Here is a 21,028-nt window from a genome sequence, read left to right on the forward strand (position 1 = left end):
TTAATTATCATCCAGCAATTACCTCGGCCAGCCATTTTGTGAAGAAAGTGGTACGCGCTACTTCGAAAAAGTTTAGACAAGTAAACATGTCGGTCAACATCGGTCAACATCGCACTATTTATAAAAATTTACAGTATATATTTCCTCACTTACATTAATTATTTATCAAATACAATATCTTTAAAATTATCAAAACATTATCCTATTTTAAAAACAAAAAACTTAATCAAACTACCCAGTAGAATAAAAATTTATAAAACGCTTATTTGCCACACAAGGATGAAACCAAAAATAATTGTTATGTTTCTTTTTATTACTGCACTGATATAACTGGATCCCCCAATTTTTATCAATACTTAATTAGAAACTGGAAACATTCTAAAAAAGCAATAATTTGTAATACTTCTAGAAATCATATCTTTCTTAAATCATTCTAATTTAATTTTAAAGCCTAAAACTGTTACAGAGTTCTTGACGTTCGGAGGGAGTTTGTTCCAATATGAAATATATAACTGGCTCCGGGAGAAAATACTTCTGGATATTCTTGATTTTTGTTAAACTTCTACTACATCTATTGGTTAAAAAAAGATTAAGACCGGATCTGCCAATTTTAAACATCCCGATCCATAATTAGTCAAATCACTTGTTACTTTAGAAACTTCTATGAGGTCCCCACGTATTTCAAGATCTACACCATTTACCTTATGATTTAGATTTACCTGGGAACCTCAGGCTATAATGTCCATAAATATAAAGATTCGGCGGAATGACAGGCTGAGCGCTGCCCAGTAAAATTTTGATTAGTAAAACACTGAAAATTATCTAAAAATTCGAAATTGGCATGGCAAAAAAGCTGCAATAAATTGCATGTGTCATCAATTTCATATGTAAGATGTCAAAATTTCACCCAAGCTAGTGTCAGTACCCAGAAAGTTTTTTGAAGCTACTTCAAGAGCCTGCACATCACATGGTACATTTCCTTTTTGAACGGCCACTTTAACACAATATTTTCAATATATTATGTATTGAGAGGAAAGACAATTTTTTGAGAGAAAAGACAATTTTATTATTTATCGCCAATTCAATACATAATCAATAAATATATAAATCAAAAATAATCAAAAATTAAATGATACAAGTATGCTAGCAGCTAGCGCGCTTGTATTTCATCAATATACACGCTGTTAAAATGGGTCTTACTACACCGCCACTCACATTAGCACAGTTGGTGAACGGACCCAGGCGCTGTTAAGCTTTTATGAGCCCTTCTTGACTGCTGAGAGTGGCGACGAGTCTGACATTAACTTTATCTTAGTTTTCCCTATATTCCAGTAAAATTTTAGTTTTGAGTTATATGATTTTTATGCGATATTTAAGTTACAGCTGCTCGCAATACATTATTGCTTAAAATTTGTTAAATATGCTCGCTATACACTTAACTTTTAGATACCGTATATATATGTACATATTAGCTCATAATACCAAATAACAATAATGAATAAATCAAAAGCATGAAGAGGTCCAAAACCAATTCAAGCATGACACCAGGTTGAACACATTGTCATCGGAAGCAGGAGTTGAATAGCCTGTGTCACTACATTTATTCTCCTTAAAGTGTCACTTTTGCATACAAATTTAGCAACAAAAGTAAACAAAGGACAATTGTATTATTGTATGATGAATATGCAATAGTCTAAACTACAGTGTAATTTTCCTCCATTTTACTTCCTGTGTGACAGCTTGTGGCCAGAAACATTTATCAACAGTCAGTTTTGTGACATGTCAATGTATTCAAGCATCGACAATGTTTCATATATTGTTACCACGAAAAGAATGTATAATGTTATAGCATCATATATGTATAGTGTATATAAATGAAGGTGTTCTTAACAATGATTTTCCAAGGTTTATGGAGGAATGTGAATCAAAAATAAAAGATGTTTTTGTGTCTTTCTTCAAAGAATGTGGTCCTCAAACCATTGACACCCTCTACAAGAATCATGGGTAAGTAATTTCATTATATTTCATGATATGTCACACTGTAAAATCGAAAAGCTCAGTCTCATTCATCCTCATCTGCAAATCCAAGCATTATAATAGCCGGAGCTCGAAGAAAAATAGTTGGAACTCATTTATACGGCATTCTTTACTATAACTGACGAGCAACTTTAAAAGATTTTTCACCAAAGTTACTAGTCTCAGTAGTAACAGTTTTAATAAAAAATGTATGGTAATTAATCCTTTTGATAATTACCATATTATGTTGATAAGTAAGGATGGCTAAACTGTATTGCATTTCAGGCCGTATAATCCAAAGACATCAATCGCTTGCTGTTACATGAAATGCATTGTGAGTTTTAAAAACAAGGATAGTGTTCCAGTTTGCCCAGAAGTTATCAAAAATGAAGATACTTTCAGAAGACCCACTGCTCTTATTTGAAAACCCCGAACCTAATTTTAGCCTTATGTAATGGAAGATTGTCTGGGCCTTTTTGATTGATGCATTTTGTTTCATTTATTATATATAATACATTTTATATGTATGTCAGATTGGGAGGCAGATTATCATTTTGAGTACTGTGAATGTGCTATTAACACAATCCACTTAGAATCAACAAGCAAGCTAGACTCCCAAGGGTGTTTGCAATGTGAAATCAGTTTGATTAGTTTTTGTTGTAATTGTGTGTACCATATTATACATGAACAGACATGTGAATGGACTCAATTTTCACTGGTTTAATTATCAGGTTGCAGTAAGCTGCTGGAATGAGGAAGCAATAAAGGAATCATACAGCTATGTCAAAGAGACACATAACATGCTCCTCAAGCTCCAACTGGAGCATCAGATGTTTGGTACTCCTGTGGAGAAACTAGTCCTCAAAGTGAGAAATTCAAAGAAAACCGTTCAAATCTATACTATTTTTAAATTAAACTGGATGAAATTTCCCTGCAACAGCTTTAAGTAAATACAGTCACTAGTCAGAGTTCCTTGGGGTTTAATATAACTATTTGAGCTCTGGTCATGCAACACGAATGGCATGGCATACCTAATGTTATTATTATACAGGGTGGGCCAAAAGTCAGTGTGCAAACGTTGGCCTTAATAGCTCAGTCACTGAGTGCCCAATTGGTTCGAGGAATTTGTCAACTCGAAAAATATTCGCGTTCATTTTTTTCAAATGGAGGGTTATTTTCACATTTATTTGATAGTTTGGATAGTCGGATCAAGCTAAATGATATTGAATTGTGTTTGGCCATTCGAATTACGTTTGTCCTGAAAGAATTAGAACTGTAGCTTCTCAGATGACCGAGATATGAAGCATAACGAGTTTATTCATTACGTGTGATCAGGTGATTGGTTTACCTAATCACGTGATAAGGTGACCCCGTTAACTACCCCGTTAAACATTATGGGAATTGTTAAGGGTGCCCAATTAAGGTGTCGTGTCACGGTGTCACATAATCACCCAGTCAATTTTGTTAACGAGATACAGAAAATGCTTGATAACTTCGTCATTTCTAATCCGTTTTGCCTCATGTTTTCAGATCATCTGCAACATTTAATAATCTACCGTCTCTGAAAAAATTAGGTGTTCAGCATGTTCAGAGAAAACAATATAGGTGTTTTAATATTGAATGGGCGTGGTCTAAAATATTCGAATTTTCAAATTTTGACGACGGAATCCTCGAACCAGTAAGTACAGTATGCCATCTGCAAAGCAACAGCTCTCAAATATAAAACACGGCGGAGGTATAAGACCCAACGTTTGCACACTGACTTTTGGCCCACCCTGTATAATAATGAAACAAGTTCAGTGATGGAGAAGAAATTATCGAATGGAAATAAGAAATACAAAAAGTTACAACAAAGATAAAAACTTCTGTGCAAAACCTTTTGACTCGATTATAAACTCACTCAAAGGAGTTTATAGATTATCGGAGATTATGTAAGGATTGCCTAAGATGAATTATAAACGCCGGCCAATTGATATCCTTGAGATTAGTGATCAAGGACGTAAACAGGAAGTCTCAAACACAGAACCACAGTTGGTCTTGGATCCGCAAGCGTGAACTCTCCCGAAAATATTCCCTAAAATCATATATTTCCTCAAGTAACATTTCCAAAAATCAAAACATACCAACTCTTCAACATTTAATACAAAATTTTACAGTATATAACAGTAAAAACAAAAACTTGAAAAATTCAAAAGAAAAGTGAACATAGCTCATTTTGTCCTAATTTTGATCTTCCTCAAAAGAAATCATAATAATTGTACTTTTAATGTAATTTAATGTTTTTCCAAAAGTCATTGCCAGTCATCCCAGCCATAGTTTTATCACCATCTCTCTCTCTGAAGGTTATTTTAGAATGGAGCGATGCTGGCAATGGTTATATTGAGAGCTTAAGAGTTTGACATTTAATTTTTCTTTGTTCTAGCGTGATATAGGTATTTGATTTGGTGAAAATCTGCCTAGCAAAGTCATAGGTGCAGATTTCGTTTTGAGGTGAACTTTTAAGTTCCCGAGAAATCTTCTTAGGTTTGCTTTTTTTCTCCTTGGGCACATTTGTATCCTACGGGCCAGGTAAACCTAAACTACATATTGACCGTTAAGAGGCTCATGGTAGTCGGGTGGCGCGTACGTCGGTATCTGTCAAGGAGCCAAATCATCTGAAAAGCCCTAAACATATATTTTGCTCAGGCACGTAGCCAGGATTTTTCTTTGGGGGGGGGGGGGGGGGCTGTCGGCGAGCGAAGCTGCATACTGTGGCAGGGGTCTGGGGGCGCAGCCTCAAGCGGGGTCCAGGGGCGGACCCCATTGGCGGGGGCTTGGGGGGCGCAGCCCCCGGTAAAATTTTGCGAAATAGGGTGTTTTAGGCTAAATTGAAAGTTTAATGAATTTACGAAAATGAATGGTTTGGCATAATCATTGCCTACAATCCTGACCTGAGTAATTTTCCCCTTTGAGACTTTATTTTGGGTTGTAAATTGAGTTTATCGAGAGGAAGTGAAAAATCTCTTGTTCAAATTTGGATTTGAAGCCAATTGTTTGTGCAGAAAGCGCACGATTTTAAGGGAAAAAATGTATGTTTGCTTTTAATTTTTATGGTCCTGTCGGCACCTGAAATCGACGAAATCTGCAGGGGTGAGCAAAGTTGAAGCAGGACCAGTACCTCTCAACAGGAGAGTGAGTGGGGTGAGGATGGAACAGATCAGTGCGCAGGTCGACAGGGAGAAGTATGTCATTACCAGATCACTCCAGGGTGTGGAGGTTCTTCCCTCTTCCATCAAATCTTCGTATTCACTCTTTGAGCCTAGGTATCCTCTTCTGCCATCTTCTATTAGCCATGTTATAATGGACACAGCTGCTGTACTCACGTAAATGCTAGTCAATAGAAAGATGGTCCAGCTAGCCTTTCCCACGAGAATGCTTTCTTGGCATGTGGCACAACTGCAATATCATGAGAAGAAAGCAAAGCACCGTCGGTAAAGCAGTCGGTAAAATATACTGGATAAGATTTCCAAGTTGATAAGCGGTATAGCTTGCAGCATACTGCTCGTTATGCATGCTTAGAAGAACAAGCCCAAAACCCGGCTCACCTTTTAAAACCAATGTCTTCATCAAGTTAACCTTGTTGTCCATCCTCCTACTTTTAGTGAACTGCCACAAGTCTGTTGCAACAATAATCATCCATGAGACCATGTAACTAACTGTGCCCAGGGTAAGAGCTTTTTCAATTTATTCTGTGTAGCGGTCTTACGATTTGTATGTACCGGACGACACCCAACACACAGTTCATGAAGACACTCATCCTGATAGCAACAGCCAACAAAAAATAGCTGATGTAGGTTGGGACCGTTATGTAGGACATTCCACTTCCCTCCGAGATCATCAGATAAAGAATGGGGCTTTGTAAAAGAACTCCTAATCCTACAAAGAAATCTGCCAGTCCATTTTGGAGATACAAGACATGCACTAATTTTTTGTTGGTGTGAGTTTTAACCCTGAAGTATGCCATTATGACGCTAAGCCCTAAGGACAATACAACATATAGATAACAAGACATTAGCTGTGGTGAGGGTCATGAGGCTGGCTTTGTTCAGGCTTTCTGAATCGGAGGAGTTCAACTTTATCCCATTTTCCATCAATATCATCGATTTAAATGTAACTACTGGAATATATATAATACATTCTCTTCCGATGGAATCCCATGATACATCCCATTGCATGCTCATTTTCGGTGTTAAGAACTGACTATCAGAATAGGCTCCATACATCTCGTTTGTTGGGATACAATATTCTACGGTTACCAGTAACAGTCCTAACCTTGTAAATTAAAAAAAATTAACAACATTTGAAACGAACAATTAATAGAAAGTACAGCTCAGATAGTACAATACTAGATTCTATTGAATCACTTATTTGTATGAAGTTTGTTGGGAATGAAGTAAGTCTTACAATAGAATTTTATTGTATTGTTACCAACTTTAAACCAGGCTTGTCCGCCGTGGCTAAATGGATCGGCGGCGGCGTTTCACTAAAATTACACCGGCGGCGGCGGCGTACGCCGGCGTGAGCCGTGAAATCAAGGCCAACTAAATTGAGGTCTATGAAATATGAATATGATCATGTACTTAATTTGGGTAATTTAGACTTAACTTCGACAAATGATGTTGGTATATTGTTATGGTATTATCTGCTATCAAATAAAAGTTGAGACAAATTGATACAATTATTTTAATTAAGGTAAAATATATAAACAATAAATCATTGCCGAAATCAATGGATCTCTCAATATTTTTTGTTGGAAACAAAATCATAGTTTTTAGAACAAAACAGTGTATATTTGAAATTCTTAACATTCATTCTAGATCGCTGACTAGAAAGAATTAAACCTGCAGCCGACTAGGTTCTTTCAATTTCCGCACTACTGGCAGGTATACAATGCACTATTCTTACTATGTTTGAGAGTATTGGGAAAGTTTTTTGCCTATCGGCCCAAAATCTTAAAAGTTCGAATTGTAAAATTTCTTCTTCAGTCAAACTTATGAGTAGGTATCTGCTCAGTTCTTCTGATAATCAATATTGTTAAGTTAGCTAAAGGTGTGTATCATGTGTTTGTTGCCCCTAGCCGCTAATCGCTATCAGTAACACTGATATCTTCAAATGAAGACAGAATTATTTTGAAGTCAGAAAATGCACGCCGTACGCCGATGTACGCCGGGGTGTATCGGCGGCGTTCGGCGTGGCAAAATCACCCGGCGGCGGCGGCGTTCGGCGGCGGCGGACAAGCCTGCTTTAAACAAAGCAACGATTTATCTGGCCAAACCACGACTCGTGAGACAAAGACGTTTGTCTAAATTTCAATGGAACTATTTGATGAAACAATTGTTTATTTTCAATTTGACCACTTACTTAATTATTGTATTAATTTGTACAGTATCGTTGTGGAACACAACAAGAAAATTGAGAATAATCTTGTGCGAGGGTATAAGGGACCCAGATGTCGTTTCTAACCCAAATTAAAACGTTAAGGCCAGCATATCTAAAAAATACCTCAAACTGATTCCGCCTTGTTAGACACAGGGGTGGCATATAAAAATATAAGTGGGGAGGATGTGGAATCACGCTATTAGCCGTTCTCCGCACATAATCGCAATATTTTCCGCATTCAAAAAGATTGTCTTCCGACATTCATCAACCTAATTTGATTACACTTCTCCAGGTCCTGACTGCAGAAGCATTGCTGTTGATTGCTGTAATGAAGATGGCGGTTAAGCGCTGCATCAAGCACTACTTGAAAGCAGGTAGATAACACTGCTATAAACTTATCATTTTCTGTGATGTAAACGAGGGAGGGGGGATGACTGAATCACAAACATATCCTGATTTATCCCAAAACTTTCTTCCGTATGAGACAATTTGATATTAAACAAGAAATCAAATTGTCAGTATAAATGATAGGTCAGGAATTTGATTAGTAACTCAGGAGTTTGATTAGTAACTCAGGAGTTTGATTAGTTACTCAGGAGTTTGATTAGTTACTCAGGAGTTTGATTAGTTACTCAGGAGTTTGATTAGTTACTCAGGAGTTTGATTAGTAACTCAGGAGTTTGATTATTTACTCAGGAGTTTGATTAGTTACTCAGGAGTTTGATTAGTTACTCAGGAGTTTGATTAGTTACTCAGGAGTTTGATTAGTTACTCAGGAGTTTGATTAGTTACTCAGGAGTTTGATTAGTTACTCAGGAGTTTGATTAGTTACTCAGCAATATGATTAGCAAAAATATCAGCACTGCTACTAATATAACTGAAGTTGCATAATATTTTTAATAATACCTATTACTTTACAATTTACATGTCATACATAGCGAAGCTTTTATGATTTTGAGAATACACCTCAATGTATACCTCCCAGGGAGTGCCTCCCTGTTAAGCTGTTGTTGCAGTTTTAAACTTAATTTTAATTTAGAATATGAAGGGTATATCTCACTTGTTTCAGGTATGAATTTGAGGAAGTCCTGGAAGATTCTAGCTGCAACACAACTCAAGATTGTGGAGTTGTGTGAGAATGCTGGCATCAACAGTACTAAACTAGGTTAGAAGAAATTCATTTTAATAATCCTTAAATTTAAAGCCTTAGTCCCTCGGACACACTCATTCTCGAGAGATCCACAATTCGGAGAAATCTCCTAATTTTAGCCGTTACATTTATTTAGCTGTGTTAGTTAACGTACTTGGCTTACTATTGTTCATATTATTAGTGCTTATTAATTGTATGTAGTGCCTTCTACATGATAGAGTACTGTATCAATCATTGGGATCAACTCAATATCCACGGTGTATTTATTGACTTATATTTATATCAGGATAGTTGTTTGAAAACAATCCGATTGAGGAAAATAATTTAAACTCAACCTAACTGCCAAGTTTTAGTGTTGGTTGTATTTGTAATCAAACATGATATTACATAATGTAGGGGAAGATTTTAAATAATTAAATTGTCAAACTTACACTAACTTACAAAAACAGGCCGATGGGTGACCGACAACTGAACCCAATTGAACCTAGTTCCCACTAACCAATCAGCTTAATTACCCTATAGTGTAGACACTGTTCAGACCTGTCTTATTGAAATGTAACTGAAAGTTGAGACGAACTAATTTCCCTTCTCTAGATGACTTGATAGCAGAGGAATGCGATGAGGAATGTGATTCCACTACAAAAGACACTTCCCGTCCTTATCCAGCTGAAGATAACTTCCTACAGTCTTTTGATCTAGTCGAGGACTTCCAGAGCTTCTTTGACAGCAGTGAGTTGAAATGTTTGAAGTGTTTGAAATGTTTGAAATGTTTGAAATGTTTGAAATGTTTGAAATGTTTGAAATATTTGAAATATTTCAAGAGGAGGCTATGTATGAACATGGGTTAAATTCCCAATTTATTACAGTTTAATCTGATATTTATAACCCAGACACATGAATGACCATTGATCAATTGACACTATAATTTATCACAATATGCTAACATTTTGTCTCAGAAGACACATGTGTGCCAGCTATAAAAGATCTCAAACAGCTAAAAGTAATGTCTCTATTTGGATATGGTACGTTTTATAAATTATACTCTTATCTTAACAAATCCTAAAATTTATCGTTAGTCGTGATATTGTAAATTTTAACAACAAAAAGCTACAAAATTTTTGTTTTTATTCTTCTAACAATTATTGTTATGGAAAATGGAAATTACTCCATGTTATAACCCTCAACCAGAATATTCCTAAACACATAATATTATTTGTAATTGCGTTTTATGTTACCGAAATAGTGAAATGAGCAGTTTTGCGTGTAATCTTATTGTCCAATAATCCAAAAATACAACCTAAAACTAAAAGTAACATTATCAAATTTCTCCTTTTATTCTCTTGCAGAATATCCAAAGTGTTGAACTTATACATGAATTGTAAAAATATGGGGGCAGATTGTATTACATTTGCTGCAGGTAATTTGGTCCTAAAAAATGTATCAAAGACGGTAAAATACCGCTGTTATCTTTACAAATGAGGAGATTATACTCTTTCAAACATAATTTAATTCTACAATTCTGTCTACTCAACCTCTTTTTCTAACGAATTTATGTATGACCATCCGTACTTGATACATGAAACTAACTTTATCAGTGATGAGTTACTTACTTGTTTACTTGAAATTTTTACCTGGTTTTTGTTTCAAATGATTATCTTCGTCGATTAGTCACGTGACTGAGCAATAGAACACCCTCCGTAATATATCTGAAAGTTCACAACATAACCATCTAAATTTTTGAGTCCGGGAAGGAAATCTGAGAATCTTAAAAAGTTTAAAATATCGAACACTGTAGTCTAGATCCCATCTCTATCACCACTAATATCATGTGAACTGCTTACTCAATACACAGACTCATCATGTGACTATTTAACTTATCACGTGACTATTTAACTTATCACGTGACTATTTAACTTATCACGTGACTCTTACACAGGATTGTTCCACCTGATCTTATCCCTGATCCCACCTACTGTGTTACGGGTAGTTAACCTGCTTGGTTTCCATGGTAACAGATATCTGGGTCTTACTTCTCTCCGAACAGTCAGTAAATCCTCTCCTAACTTCAGATCTACCTTAGCGAGGTAGTTCTTTCAGCTTATTCTGGGTATTTAGTGATGATTCTGAGAATCATTTTTGATAATGATAGTTGGGGACGAAGTGAGAGTCACAATTTATTTGTATTTTAAGAGAATTTGTGGCTTTTTTAATGACGAACCTGTTTAACAACGTACGTGAATCTGGTGCTCTTAACTTTGCGACCAAAGTTAATTAGTTCAATGACAACTGTAACTCAGGAGTTACATTGCGGCGGTGTACTATTATTTTTAGTTATTTCAAGCAGTTTAGTTACGTTGAAGTTAAGGTTTCTCAATGATAAACAAATATAGTGTAATAACGGTTGATTTATTCCAGTCTTTCATTTCTCAGTGTAACGTTGCTATGGTACCACGTCTCCCTCAGACCTACCTTCATCTCCAACTCTCAGCTCCTCGTATCAGGTAAAACAACTCGTACTACTATAACTCAATTGGCTACTATTTCTTTGTATGAACCGCAGTTTATCCGATAAACTATAAAGAGAGACCTTCCACTGCAATATTCGCTTTCCTCCTGAAGGCTGAAATGTCGCTCCAGTTATACTCTTAAACAAACAATAACACCAAACGTGTGTGTACCTAGGTATAAACCAAGGAGAGAAGATTATAGATCAGACTTTAGGACCGGAACTGCGGGACACCTGGATAACTCTTTACTTTTCTGGAACTATGACAAAACTTCAGGTACACACAACCTCTAACTCTCTAACATGACAAAACTTCTGACCTGAAGTGTACCTGTACAGTGTACACTTCACCTGTAATATGTTTCATGCTTTGTACTTTTTATATCGTTCATATTTCGTACTTCTTATGTTGTTCATGTTTTAGCTGTTTAACTGCACTCGTATGAGTCGTAAACATGACTGCACTCGGTTCTCTTCAGTGTGCCTGGTTTTATTTTCTCATTGGAAATTCTGACAAGTTGCAGTAATCACACATTTTTTAGTTGCAGTTATTGTATCGTTAAAATGGAATTATGGAGAATGTATATTGTATACTCAGTCCAAGTAGTCATTGGGGTTATGTTACACATACATATAATAAGGACTGTACATTATGTAGAAAGTGCTTCATGAACATGTTAAATTGACATCCTTCTTGTTTGTAAACCGAAACCTTTAGCTTAACAAGCTAAGGATTAAATATCATTTATATAATGAACTGATGTACTTTTCTGCAAAACTCCCATATTTCATTACTCCATCCAGTATTCAGCCTTATCTTATCTTATATATAACATTGTCCCGAGTACTGGGACATAAGTCAACCCAATTTTAAAATACAGACTTAATGACTGAACTCTTATTTTAGCCTGTAAAATTAATTGATTTCTAATTGATTTCTAATTGGCTGTTCATCAGGGTAATGTGGAAGGTGCTCTAGAGCTGTTTCAAGCAGCAGCAGTGAAAGCGGCACATCTTAGAGAGTGCAAGTTGATGGCTTACTATGAAATAGGTAACTTAATCTTGTTAAATTATCATTTTAAGTTAGCTAGAATGTTAGATAACACGATATCCTTACCTTATTAATATGAGCTAAATTTTTTGCTTACATTTACTGTAGGCCATTAAATTACTCATATAATTCACATGTCCGATTCAATGTTAACATTTAGTTAGTTAGTAAATTTTCTGCTAATCCTGATAAAGCTTAATCTCAGGCTGGTGCCAGCTAATTATTTGGAACTGGACTCAAGCCTCAGAAATATTCCTAGAGTATGTGATAATTTACAGTTGGCAAATATCCATTTACTCATATTGTTGATATACGTAAATTTTGTGATCACAACAATTTTCTTGATTTTGCACTTGATATATTAAACAAAAATGTTTAAAGAATGTATATTTTCAGTTTAATGGCGGAAGCACGGTGGTCGAAAGGATTTTACGGTTACCTAGCCGCCAGTAAGTTACACAATACACAATATGCATACAGATAAATATGTAAGCTTATAGACATATAAACTGTTTATATATACATGTAGCTGTTATTAAATCTTACATAACATGAACATCACATAAATCTTAAAAGAAGCATTCGCAGCGTAGAAATGATTTGTAAATAACATGAGCCAAATGTTCTGAATTGGTCACAGGATCTATTTACCTCAGTTCTCAGTTTAATCTCCAATTTATTTGTACTTCCTTCCGGTACCACTTCCCTCTTAAGTCCTAGCTGGTAGTCTTTGACGTCAAATGACGTGCATGTACACCACTGCTCATAAATTATTTGTCTGTACTCATTTCAAGATTCTAATGCACAACCAAATGCAGTTTAGGTATAACTTCGCTACTTCCTCCTCGATTTCAGATTTGACCTCAAATCTGTATATTTGTGGGGATAATATATCGCAGAATTTCCGGTGATAAAACGACGTCAGGCGCGGTAATAAATTTTATACATGTCAGCATAAGAGAAACGCACATGGTGGAGCGCGCGCATGGTTGGTTTCACGTATTATATTATATCATGCATGCCGCGGGAACTAAAATTTTCAAGTGCTTACCAGCTCACTGCTCTAGATAGCTAGAATCTAGATGACACAAACATCTTACAATCACGTACTATACATTTTGTGAGTGCTAAATCTTCATCCCTGTCTTCTGAGGTTCGAAACAATATTATCGGTTAGATTGTAGAACTGATTCACCACAGTGCTGTTTCCGTCCACCTTAAATTAGACAAATCACTCCACTCCTATAATAGTCCTATGATACATGTAATCTATTATACTATTGACTGATTCTGACATTATGTATATTTCAGTATCAATGGGAGCGAGTGGAGGTTCAGTTGCTGCGTGTAGAGCGATACTAGCAGGGTTACCGGGCAGAATCAAGAAGACTGTAAATATCGAGCTAGACACTTACTGCTCTAGGAAGGTACGTGTTTTATGAGCTTGATAATCAGTTAGTGCCTCAGCGACAATTCGGAAAGTTAGTCTTCTTGATCAATAAATTAATTGTTTATAGTGCTGTCAACTGTTATATATCGCAGGCAAATCAGGGTTCAACCAGTGGCGTAACGTTGCCTGTTGGCGCCCCCCCCCCCCGCCGAAAATGCGCCCCCCTGTTGGCGCCCCATCCCCTTTTGGCGCCCCCTTTGCCGCCACTCCCTAAAATTGAACAAATTAGGTGATTTTAGAGGATACGCCGGTAAAATCTTTAAAAATGCGTGTTTCTAGAACAAAACGTGCAGTTTTGCTAGTACCTCAGTTAAGTTTTTCAAAATTGTCCTGGCACATTCTAACGACGATTTTGCGCCCCCCTAAGATGCCCCCCCCCCCCCCCCCCCCCCGCACAGCGGGGTCAGCGGGGCCCTTCGTTACGCCACTGGGTTCAACTGTTACTAGTTCAATACTGTATCATTTTTCTTGTATGTAAACGAACTAGTATCCTGCAAAGCTATGCCATGTACTAAATACACTTGAAGTTCTACTTGAAATCTTATGTAGGCCCCGTTTAGCTGCTTCATTTCCCTTCGTGCTTACAAGTTTTGAGCTCCCGATGCCTTAACTAATATCTAAATCTGATAACATAATTTGATCTCTTGCAATTTTGCGTGAACGAGAAAGTAAAAGCCCAATCACCAGGATAATTACAGAGAGTTTTAATAATGGGATTCTTCAGGCCTTATCTCACTATAATACCTGGAACATCACGTTTATGGACTTAATCCGGCTCTGTGGAGGACAAATCTCACTCCCTCATTCCTACTCTCATATTGTGGTAATCGTGGGCTGGTTTGCACCTGGATGACAAAGGAGCAGTCCTAGATCGTATAATCTCCCCATTTATCTTGCATGAGTGTCATTGTCCACCTTTGCTTATGTGTGTATAGCATTATCATAGCAGAACGCAAGCAAAGTTTTTGGGCGTAGCTATAAGAAATCGGGGATCGGGATATCTTGTGAATTGGTTTTGTTGAAATGGCAAAATAAACAGTATTTTTGAGGGTCCTGTGATGTGATTCTCTCAGCTACTTCCGTAAGACCTGTTTGTTAGGCTGTCGTGTTGGGAGATAACATTTATCTGGGACTACATTAAAAAAGGCTGAACTGCAACGAATATGCAGCATTGATTCACTGAATACGACACATTTCCAATTAGAGACATGATCTGAATTATTACTCGGTATATTTTCATTTTACAGTTCAGTATTACAAATCAGTTCAGTATTACACAAATCAGTTCAGTATTACACTAAACAGTTCAGTATTACACTAATTGCATACGTTGCTCTTTTCTTACTCTCTTATCTTAGTGCTTATCTCTGTTGATTGTAACGTGCAGCTACAGTGGTTTGTGTATCACCGTGTTACACGACCATGACCATCCCGCCCAGCGAGTATGGTGAAAAGGAGATCAACATGTTAAGGGGTGACTCAGTTGAACTTCTCAGCAAGGCTATGTACGAGATGGAGATCACAGCAATGAAGCAACTATCCCCTTCGTGCGTGAAGAAGATGAACAAGAACACTGCGTGTGACTTGTTGCACGATGCATTAAGATATTTGGAGGAGTTCACTGGTGTCGTATCCACGGACTACAAGATGGCCTCAAACTCAGTTAAACATCTTATGTTCGAGACACAGGAGACCATCATTAAGCTGCAGTCAGAACTACTAGCCTGCAAAAATGAACAGTTGGAATCGTTGCAGACGTCAGTTAAATCGTCAGTCGGAGAGTCTGTCAAGGCTGAATTCCAATCCTTCAGCTCGGTATTACAGGCGAATTGTCCAGAATCTCAGAAGCCTGTCAGTTCTGAAATGATCAAGAAAGCTGTGAAAACTGTGGTACAGGAGGAAGACCGAAACAAAAATCTGATGATTTTTGGTTTATCGGAGCAGGACAATGAGGAGCTCAGCACCGTGGTCAGTGAAGTGTTCTCAGCAATCGGAGAGAAACCCAGAATCGAAGCTAGTAGAGTCGGAAAGCTCAAACCTGGCAAGGCTGTGAGACCAGTTAAAGTGACTGCGGCAAGTGCAACAATTGTTAATCAGATTCTCGCTAAATCGAGAAACCTGCGAGCAACGGAAAAGTTTAAAACTGTTTTTATCAGCCCAGATCGATCTCCAGAACAGAGAGCCAAGCAAAGAGAACTCATCAGGGACATGAAAAAACTGGTAACTGAGCAGCCTGATAAGCTACACTTTATCAGAAACGGTGCTATAAAGAGTACTGATAAGACTAATAAGACTGCAGAATGAGCTTGTGTGTTTTTAATAATTGATTATTATTATATATATTATTAGTATATATTACTATTAGTGTATTCAAGTTTTTGTTGTGTGGAGGATGTTTTAACTCACTCTTGTGTGCCCAGTCTTGCACTGTCAGTATTTCTCGACACTTTGAGCACACAAAACTGTCAGTTTTCGCGACAATTGTCAGATTTCGTTTTCAGTTCTGTCAATTTCAAGCGCTACTAGCTCTTCTACTAGTAGTCTACTTCAGCTCACATTAAAGGGAGTTTTCGTCGTGCGTGTAGCGCCCTTCAAGTTTAACTTGGACGGATAGGATTTATAAAACTTCTGATTATAATATTTATACTATATTGTATTTTGTATCTATGTATTTTAGTAAATGGTCATTAGAACCACCGGCACCGTCCGGGCCCAAACAAACAAACAAACAAACATTGATAAATTGGACAATAGTGTAAGTAATTGAAGTAAATTGTATATAAAATTGTCACAAAAAATAATTCAATCTCATAAAATCAAATCTAAAGCATAGTCAAATGTCCAATAGCTTTCAGGAAATCCATGGTGTTGGTGAAGTTGTCGTAATCGTCTACAATTCTCTGAAGCTGCTGATCGTAGCGGATCCATTTAGGGACACGGGGGTCAGGAAGCTCTCGTCCTTCTCTCTTGGTCTTCTTCCCGTCGCGTCTGTAAGGGCCTGCTTTTAGGCGATCGAGGAACTTCCAAATAGTGGGCTTCGAACAGGAAAACATTGAGTGGAATCCACACTGCCATCCTTCTGCGATGATGGAAGAGCGGGGAATCATCATATGGGCGGCTTCGTGTTGATTTCAAAAGTGGAGAGCGAGATTAGGATTTGTGGTTGATATCCAGCCATGTCGAATGTTATTAGGTAGGAGGGGTTTCAGGTGTCTCCAGGTTCGAGGGATGTCGGTCTCTGGTACGTAGGCAATAGCTCCAGTCATAGCGAAGTATTCCCGAGCAGGTGAGTTAGCAGTTAGATACTCCACCCAGATGTTGGTCTGCTTTACATGCTTCCGGAGGGCTTTCTTGTAGTGAAAATTGCATCCTTGTCTGATAGTATAGGGCCACACGGCAGCAACAGCGTTGTGAAATGTAAATGGCGAACTCGTAGTCCATTAGGATGGACTACGATGGACGACCCTCTAACGAACAAGTTGCGTTAGAGGGTCGTCGTTTTGCCAGGAAGGAGTCCACAGCAAAGGGGGAGGTGCCAGCCGTCAGGAAAGAGACCGTGGACAGTGAAGAGTTGGTGGAAGGGATTAGGTGCTGACTTGAAAGTACCGTCGATTACCCAGGTCACGAGGGTTAGAGGGATGTCTGTTCGCTGCCTTTCTGCTTCTTTGTATCATTCTGTTTAGGGAAAATAGCTGACAACTAAGTTTGGCTCTGGATTCGTAACCCATACCACGAACTGTTTCAGATATAAGGTACTTCGTCGGTTGATCTTCACCGATATACAAACTCAGAAATAAATTTACTCGCACATTTATCTTTCATGAGGCCTGGTACTGCCTTGTTAATGTTACTAAATAAGTAATTTTCTTTGGGATAATTGTCAAAGTGACAACCCATCTCTTGAAAATCTTTATGCAGATTGCAGATCTACTGTTAAGAAAATAAGAAACTATCAGTATCCGTAAAATATAATTTAAGGTTACTATATTTGACCTTGAGTGTATCATACCAGAATCTATACATTAACAATTTCGATGAATCTAAATTAGCTGCTCATAAATATATCGGTTTATCTAAAATTATCCGGGGTTTTACAAGTTCTAACCCAAATAATGCTGGTACTGTAATACGAATCTTATGCTTTAACTTAGGAGACAGATTAAGAGCAAGCTTCTTTTGAGGAGCAACGAATGGTATTTCATCAAAGCCTAGTCTGTCTACTGAGACTAACTGATGGTATTGAATCCAGCGTGCGACTGCTCTGTTTCCCGTATGAAATTGTTCCATCATGCCATCCAAAGACGTTGATCTGTACACCATTCTGCTTCTCCACCTGCCCAGTCTGGTAATGAATTAATGTAATTCTAATACAAGAACCGTTCGACCACCTTTTTTTTAAGAGAACCGGGGCAGGAAACGATAATATAAAAGCTGACAATTAAAATAATATAATTAAAGATCAGGAATCAGTATCATATAAGTTTATCTAGCAGTTATTCTAACCTCATGAATAGGAATTGGGAAGCTGCTTTTCAAGTGCCGCAACAAGCGCCCATTCCAGACATTCGGCAAACACACGCAAAGCCTAACTCACGTCTCACGCTTTCACGGTAGCAGAAAACTGAACGATAAACTAACTGATAAGCGAGAGCAGCAGTTTTAACATATGACCTACACACAAATTTAACTATTACAAAATCACTTAGCACTACTGTTAACTGTATCGTTATGCAGATTATAAGTTATAATCAGCCGGAAATCTATACAGCTCTGTAACAAAACCGTTGGCTGCACTCTTCAGAAAATGTTAACCCCGTCTATGATGCTGTCATTGAAACAGATGTCAACGTGTTGTTCAGATCAATTACCGGGGTCGCCACATAACATAAAATATGATATTTTTAGTTCGGCTACACACGCCCCAGAAACAATGTTGAAGGGATCGCTGCTTCTGTAATTATTGTGGTCGATACTTTTACCAGCTCAAAGCTTGTTTTCACAGCTTACCTCTGATATAGGACGGAAGTCAAACACAAGTTTTAGTTTTATCCCTGATTACATAATCTCGTCTGGACCCTAACTGTAGCAATAAAACGTAATTTTTGGCAGGCTCCTGCGTTGTTTCCTTTCTTTACTTCTGTAAGACCTATTAAAGGCTGTTGTTCTGAGGGAGTATCATCCTGCTGGAGCCACACAATAATACAATGATCAATACTGTCATATGTGTTCGTGCCATGTTATAATCATAGTATTATATTCGTAGTATCAAACTGGCTAAGTTGCTATATTTCAGAGCGAGATGTTAGCAAGTTCTAAGAATCTTGAGTACGAATGTAAGCTGGCTACTCTGGAAATTATCTACGTATGGAAGTGTCTGACCCTGAGTGAAGCTCAGGCTGAAGAACTCATTCAAGCTGTTGATAGTGAGTTGATATTTATCTTTTTCTATAAAAACAGTCGATCAGTTCCACGTGCTGGTGGGTCTGTTTGGTTTTTGTTCTGTAAGTATCTACAGTTTTGGTAAAATCTACGTTTAAACTGGATGTCTAACTCTAAACTAAGCCACCGCAAGGAAGGCTTACAGTCGACGCCGACCAATCAAAAGAAAGAACTCTGAAACTAATTAGTAATAATTAGTAATAATTAGCAAGAATTCAGTACATGTGATATAAGTGATAAGAGAAATACCCAACCTTTTCTCAGATCGACCACAACAACTCTCCCCCTCCTGCCTGGCTGTTAGTTATCTACTGGCTGGCCTATCATGGAAAACCTTACACAATCCTCATAAAGCTGAACAGGTTATTTTCTGGAGCTTTCTTTTTTCCCTAATAGTCTTTTAATTGGATATAATTGGGGGATGGGGATTATTTCGGCGTTGAAAATTCTATTTATTTTCTAAAAGTAGCGATTAGAGGTATTCTGAAGACCCCTTCCGGGCCCTCTTCCCATTAACTTATCTCACTTTTAAAATAATATCTGATTGCAGGCGTTTAAGATATCAGATACCATTACCCAGCCAGACCAGCGGGACAACTACATCACCGTGTGTGTTCTTAGTGAGATGGCGGAGTTGTATCATCAGTTAGGACAGGTTTGTCAAGAATCAATAGTTCCCACAGTCAGACAACGAATGAGTTTAAAAATTCCAACAAAATCTTTGACCTGGTTACCAACGTCACGTGCTATTCATCCCAGTTTAACTTATCACGAGACTTTAGATCAAACAAATCAAATTTGAAATATTACCATCGGTACTTTATATCTTTAATGAATCATGGTTTTAACTAATCTCTTCCTCAGGCTGAAAATAGTATTTTGATGGCAGAACGAGCCCGAACCGGTTACAAGGGATATCATCTAGAGAACAGACTTTACAACAGAGTTCATAACCTGGACATCAGCTGAAATAGTTCATAACCTAGACATCAGCTAAAATAGTTCATAACCTGGACATCAGCTGAAATAGTTCATAACATGGACATCAGCTGAAATAGTTCATAACCTGGACATCAGCTGAAATAGTTCATAACCTGGACATCAGCTGAAATAGTTCATAACATGGACATCAGCTGAAATAGTTCATAACCTGTTTTCATTACCTGGGCATCACATTTTGTATACCCTGCATATCAACCTACCACGGCCTGTTAACTCGGATGATAGGGTCTTCATTAACAGCAACCCTCTCGAAGAAGTCCACGACTTTAAATATCTAGGATCCTACATCGCTTCAACCAGCAAAGACATCAATGTCAGGAAAGGCCTTGCATGGAAAGCACTTGAAAGTCTAGATGTTTTCTGGAAATCTGGCATGTCTAGAAAGATCAAGACTAAAATTTTCAGAACTGCAGTCGAGCCTGTTCTTTTATATGGCGCAGAAACATGGACTTTGAAGAAAGCTGACACTAAAGCACTAGACGGTGTTTACACACGAATGCTACGAAGGGTCTTTGGTATCTCATGGAAATCCCACACACCTAACTCCGTCCTCTACGGAAATATCCCATCGGTGACTGATACCATCAAAACACGAAGACTTCGTTTTGCAGGGCATGTCTACCGTCTACAGGACCAACCTGCTCAGCAACTCCTTTTCTGGCAACCATCTTACGGCAAAAGGTATCGAGGACGACCACACAAGACCTTTCCGGACGTCCTTCAAGAAGATACTGGTTTAGAGCCCCACATGATACGTCTGCTCATGAGTGATAGAGATAAATGGAGACATGCGTTGACACGAAACTCGTTCCAGATTTCATCTGGACCGACCTAGGCAGGTAGGCAGGCATATCAAGAATCGACTGAAATTGTTAATGTTCGGTTTGTTTGATTTTTTCAGAAATGTTTAACAAAATAAAGAGGAATAAGATAAGTTTATGTAGATACGCTGAGTAAGCTTAAGCGGATAATTTATTTTGATAACTAAACTGCATT

The 21,028-nt window shown here is 37.7% G+C and overlaps 1 protein-coding gene across 1 annotated transcript; it reads left to right on the top strand.

Moving 5' to 3' along the window:
• The first annotated feature begins 1,909 nt into the window (after window positions 1-1,909).
• On the top strand, window positions 1,910-20,172 carry LOC134822818 (tetratricopeptide repeat protein 39C-like). The gene is made up of 18 exons (XM_063834084.1): window positions 1,910-2,004; window positions 2,302-2,350; window positions 2,748-2,882; window positions 7,727-7,808; window positions 8,504-8,599; window positions 9,179-9,313; window positions 9,541-9,606; window positions 10,521-10,668; window positions 11,015-11,085; window positions 11,267-11,367; window positions 12,048-12,141; window positions 12,347-12,401; window positions 12,538-12,590; window positions 13,453-13,568; window positions 18,885-19,014; window positions 19,295-19,392; window positions 19,581-19,685; window positions 19,895-20,172. The coding sequence occupies exons 1-18, from the start codon at window positions 1,910-1,912 to the stop codon at window positions 19,997-19,999; spliced, it is 1,734 nt and encodes a 577-aa protein (XP_063690154.1). The 3' UTR covers window positions 20,000-20,172.
• The last annotated feature ends 856 nt before the right edge of the window (window positions 20,173-21,028 follow it).

The sequence above is a fragment of the Bolinopsis microptera genome, chromosome 11, assembly GCF_026151205.1.
Source record: "Bolinopsis microptera isolate Bmic1 chromosome 11, MBARI_Bmic_1.0, whole genome shotgun sequence".
Lineage (NCBI taxonomy): Eukaryota > Metazoa > Ctenophora > Tentaculata > Lobata > Bolinopsidae > Bolinopsis > Bolinopsis microptera.

Coding starts and splice junctions, on each gene's coding strand:
- LOC134822818 (XM_063834084.1), top strand. CDS start 1,910: ATGGAGGAATGTGAATCAAAAATAAAAGATGTTTTTGTGTCTTTCTTC. Junction 9,607..10,520: donor AATGTCTCTATTTGGATATG/GTACGTTTTATA, acceptor ACTCTTACACAG/GATTGTTCCACCTGATCTTA. Junction 10,669..11,014: donor TTCAGATCTACCTTAGCGAG/GTAGTTCTTTCA, acceptor TTCATTTCTCAG/TGTAACGTTGCTATGGTACC.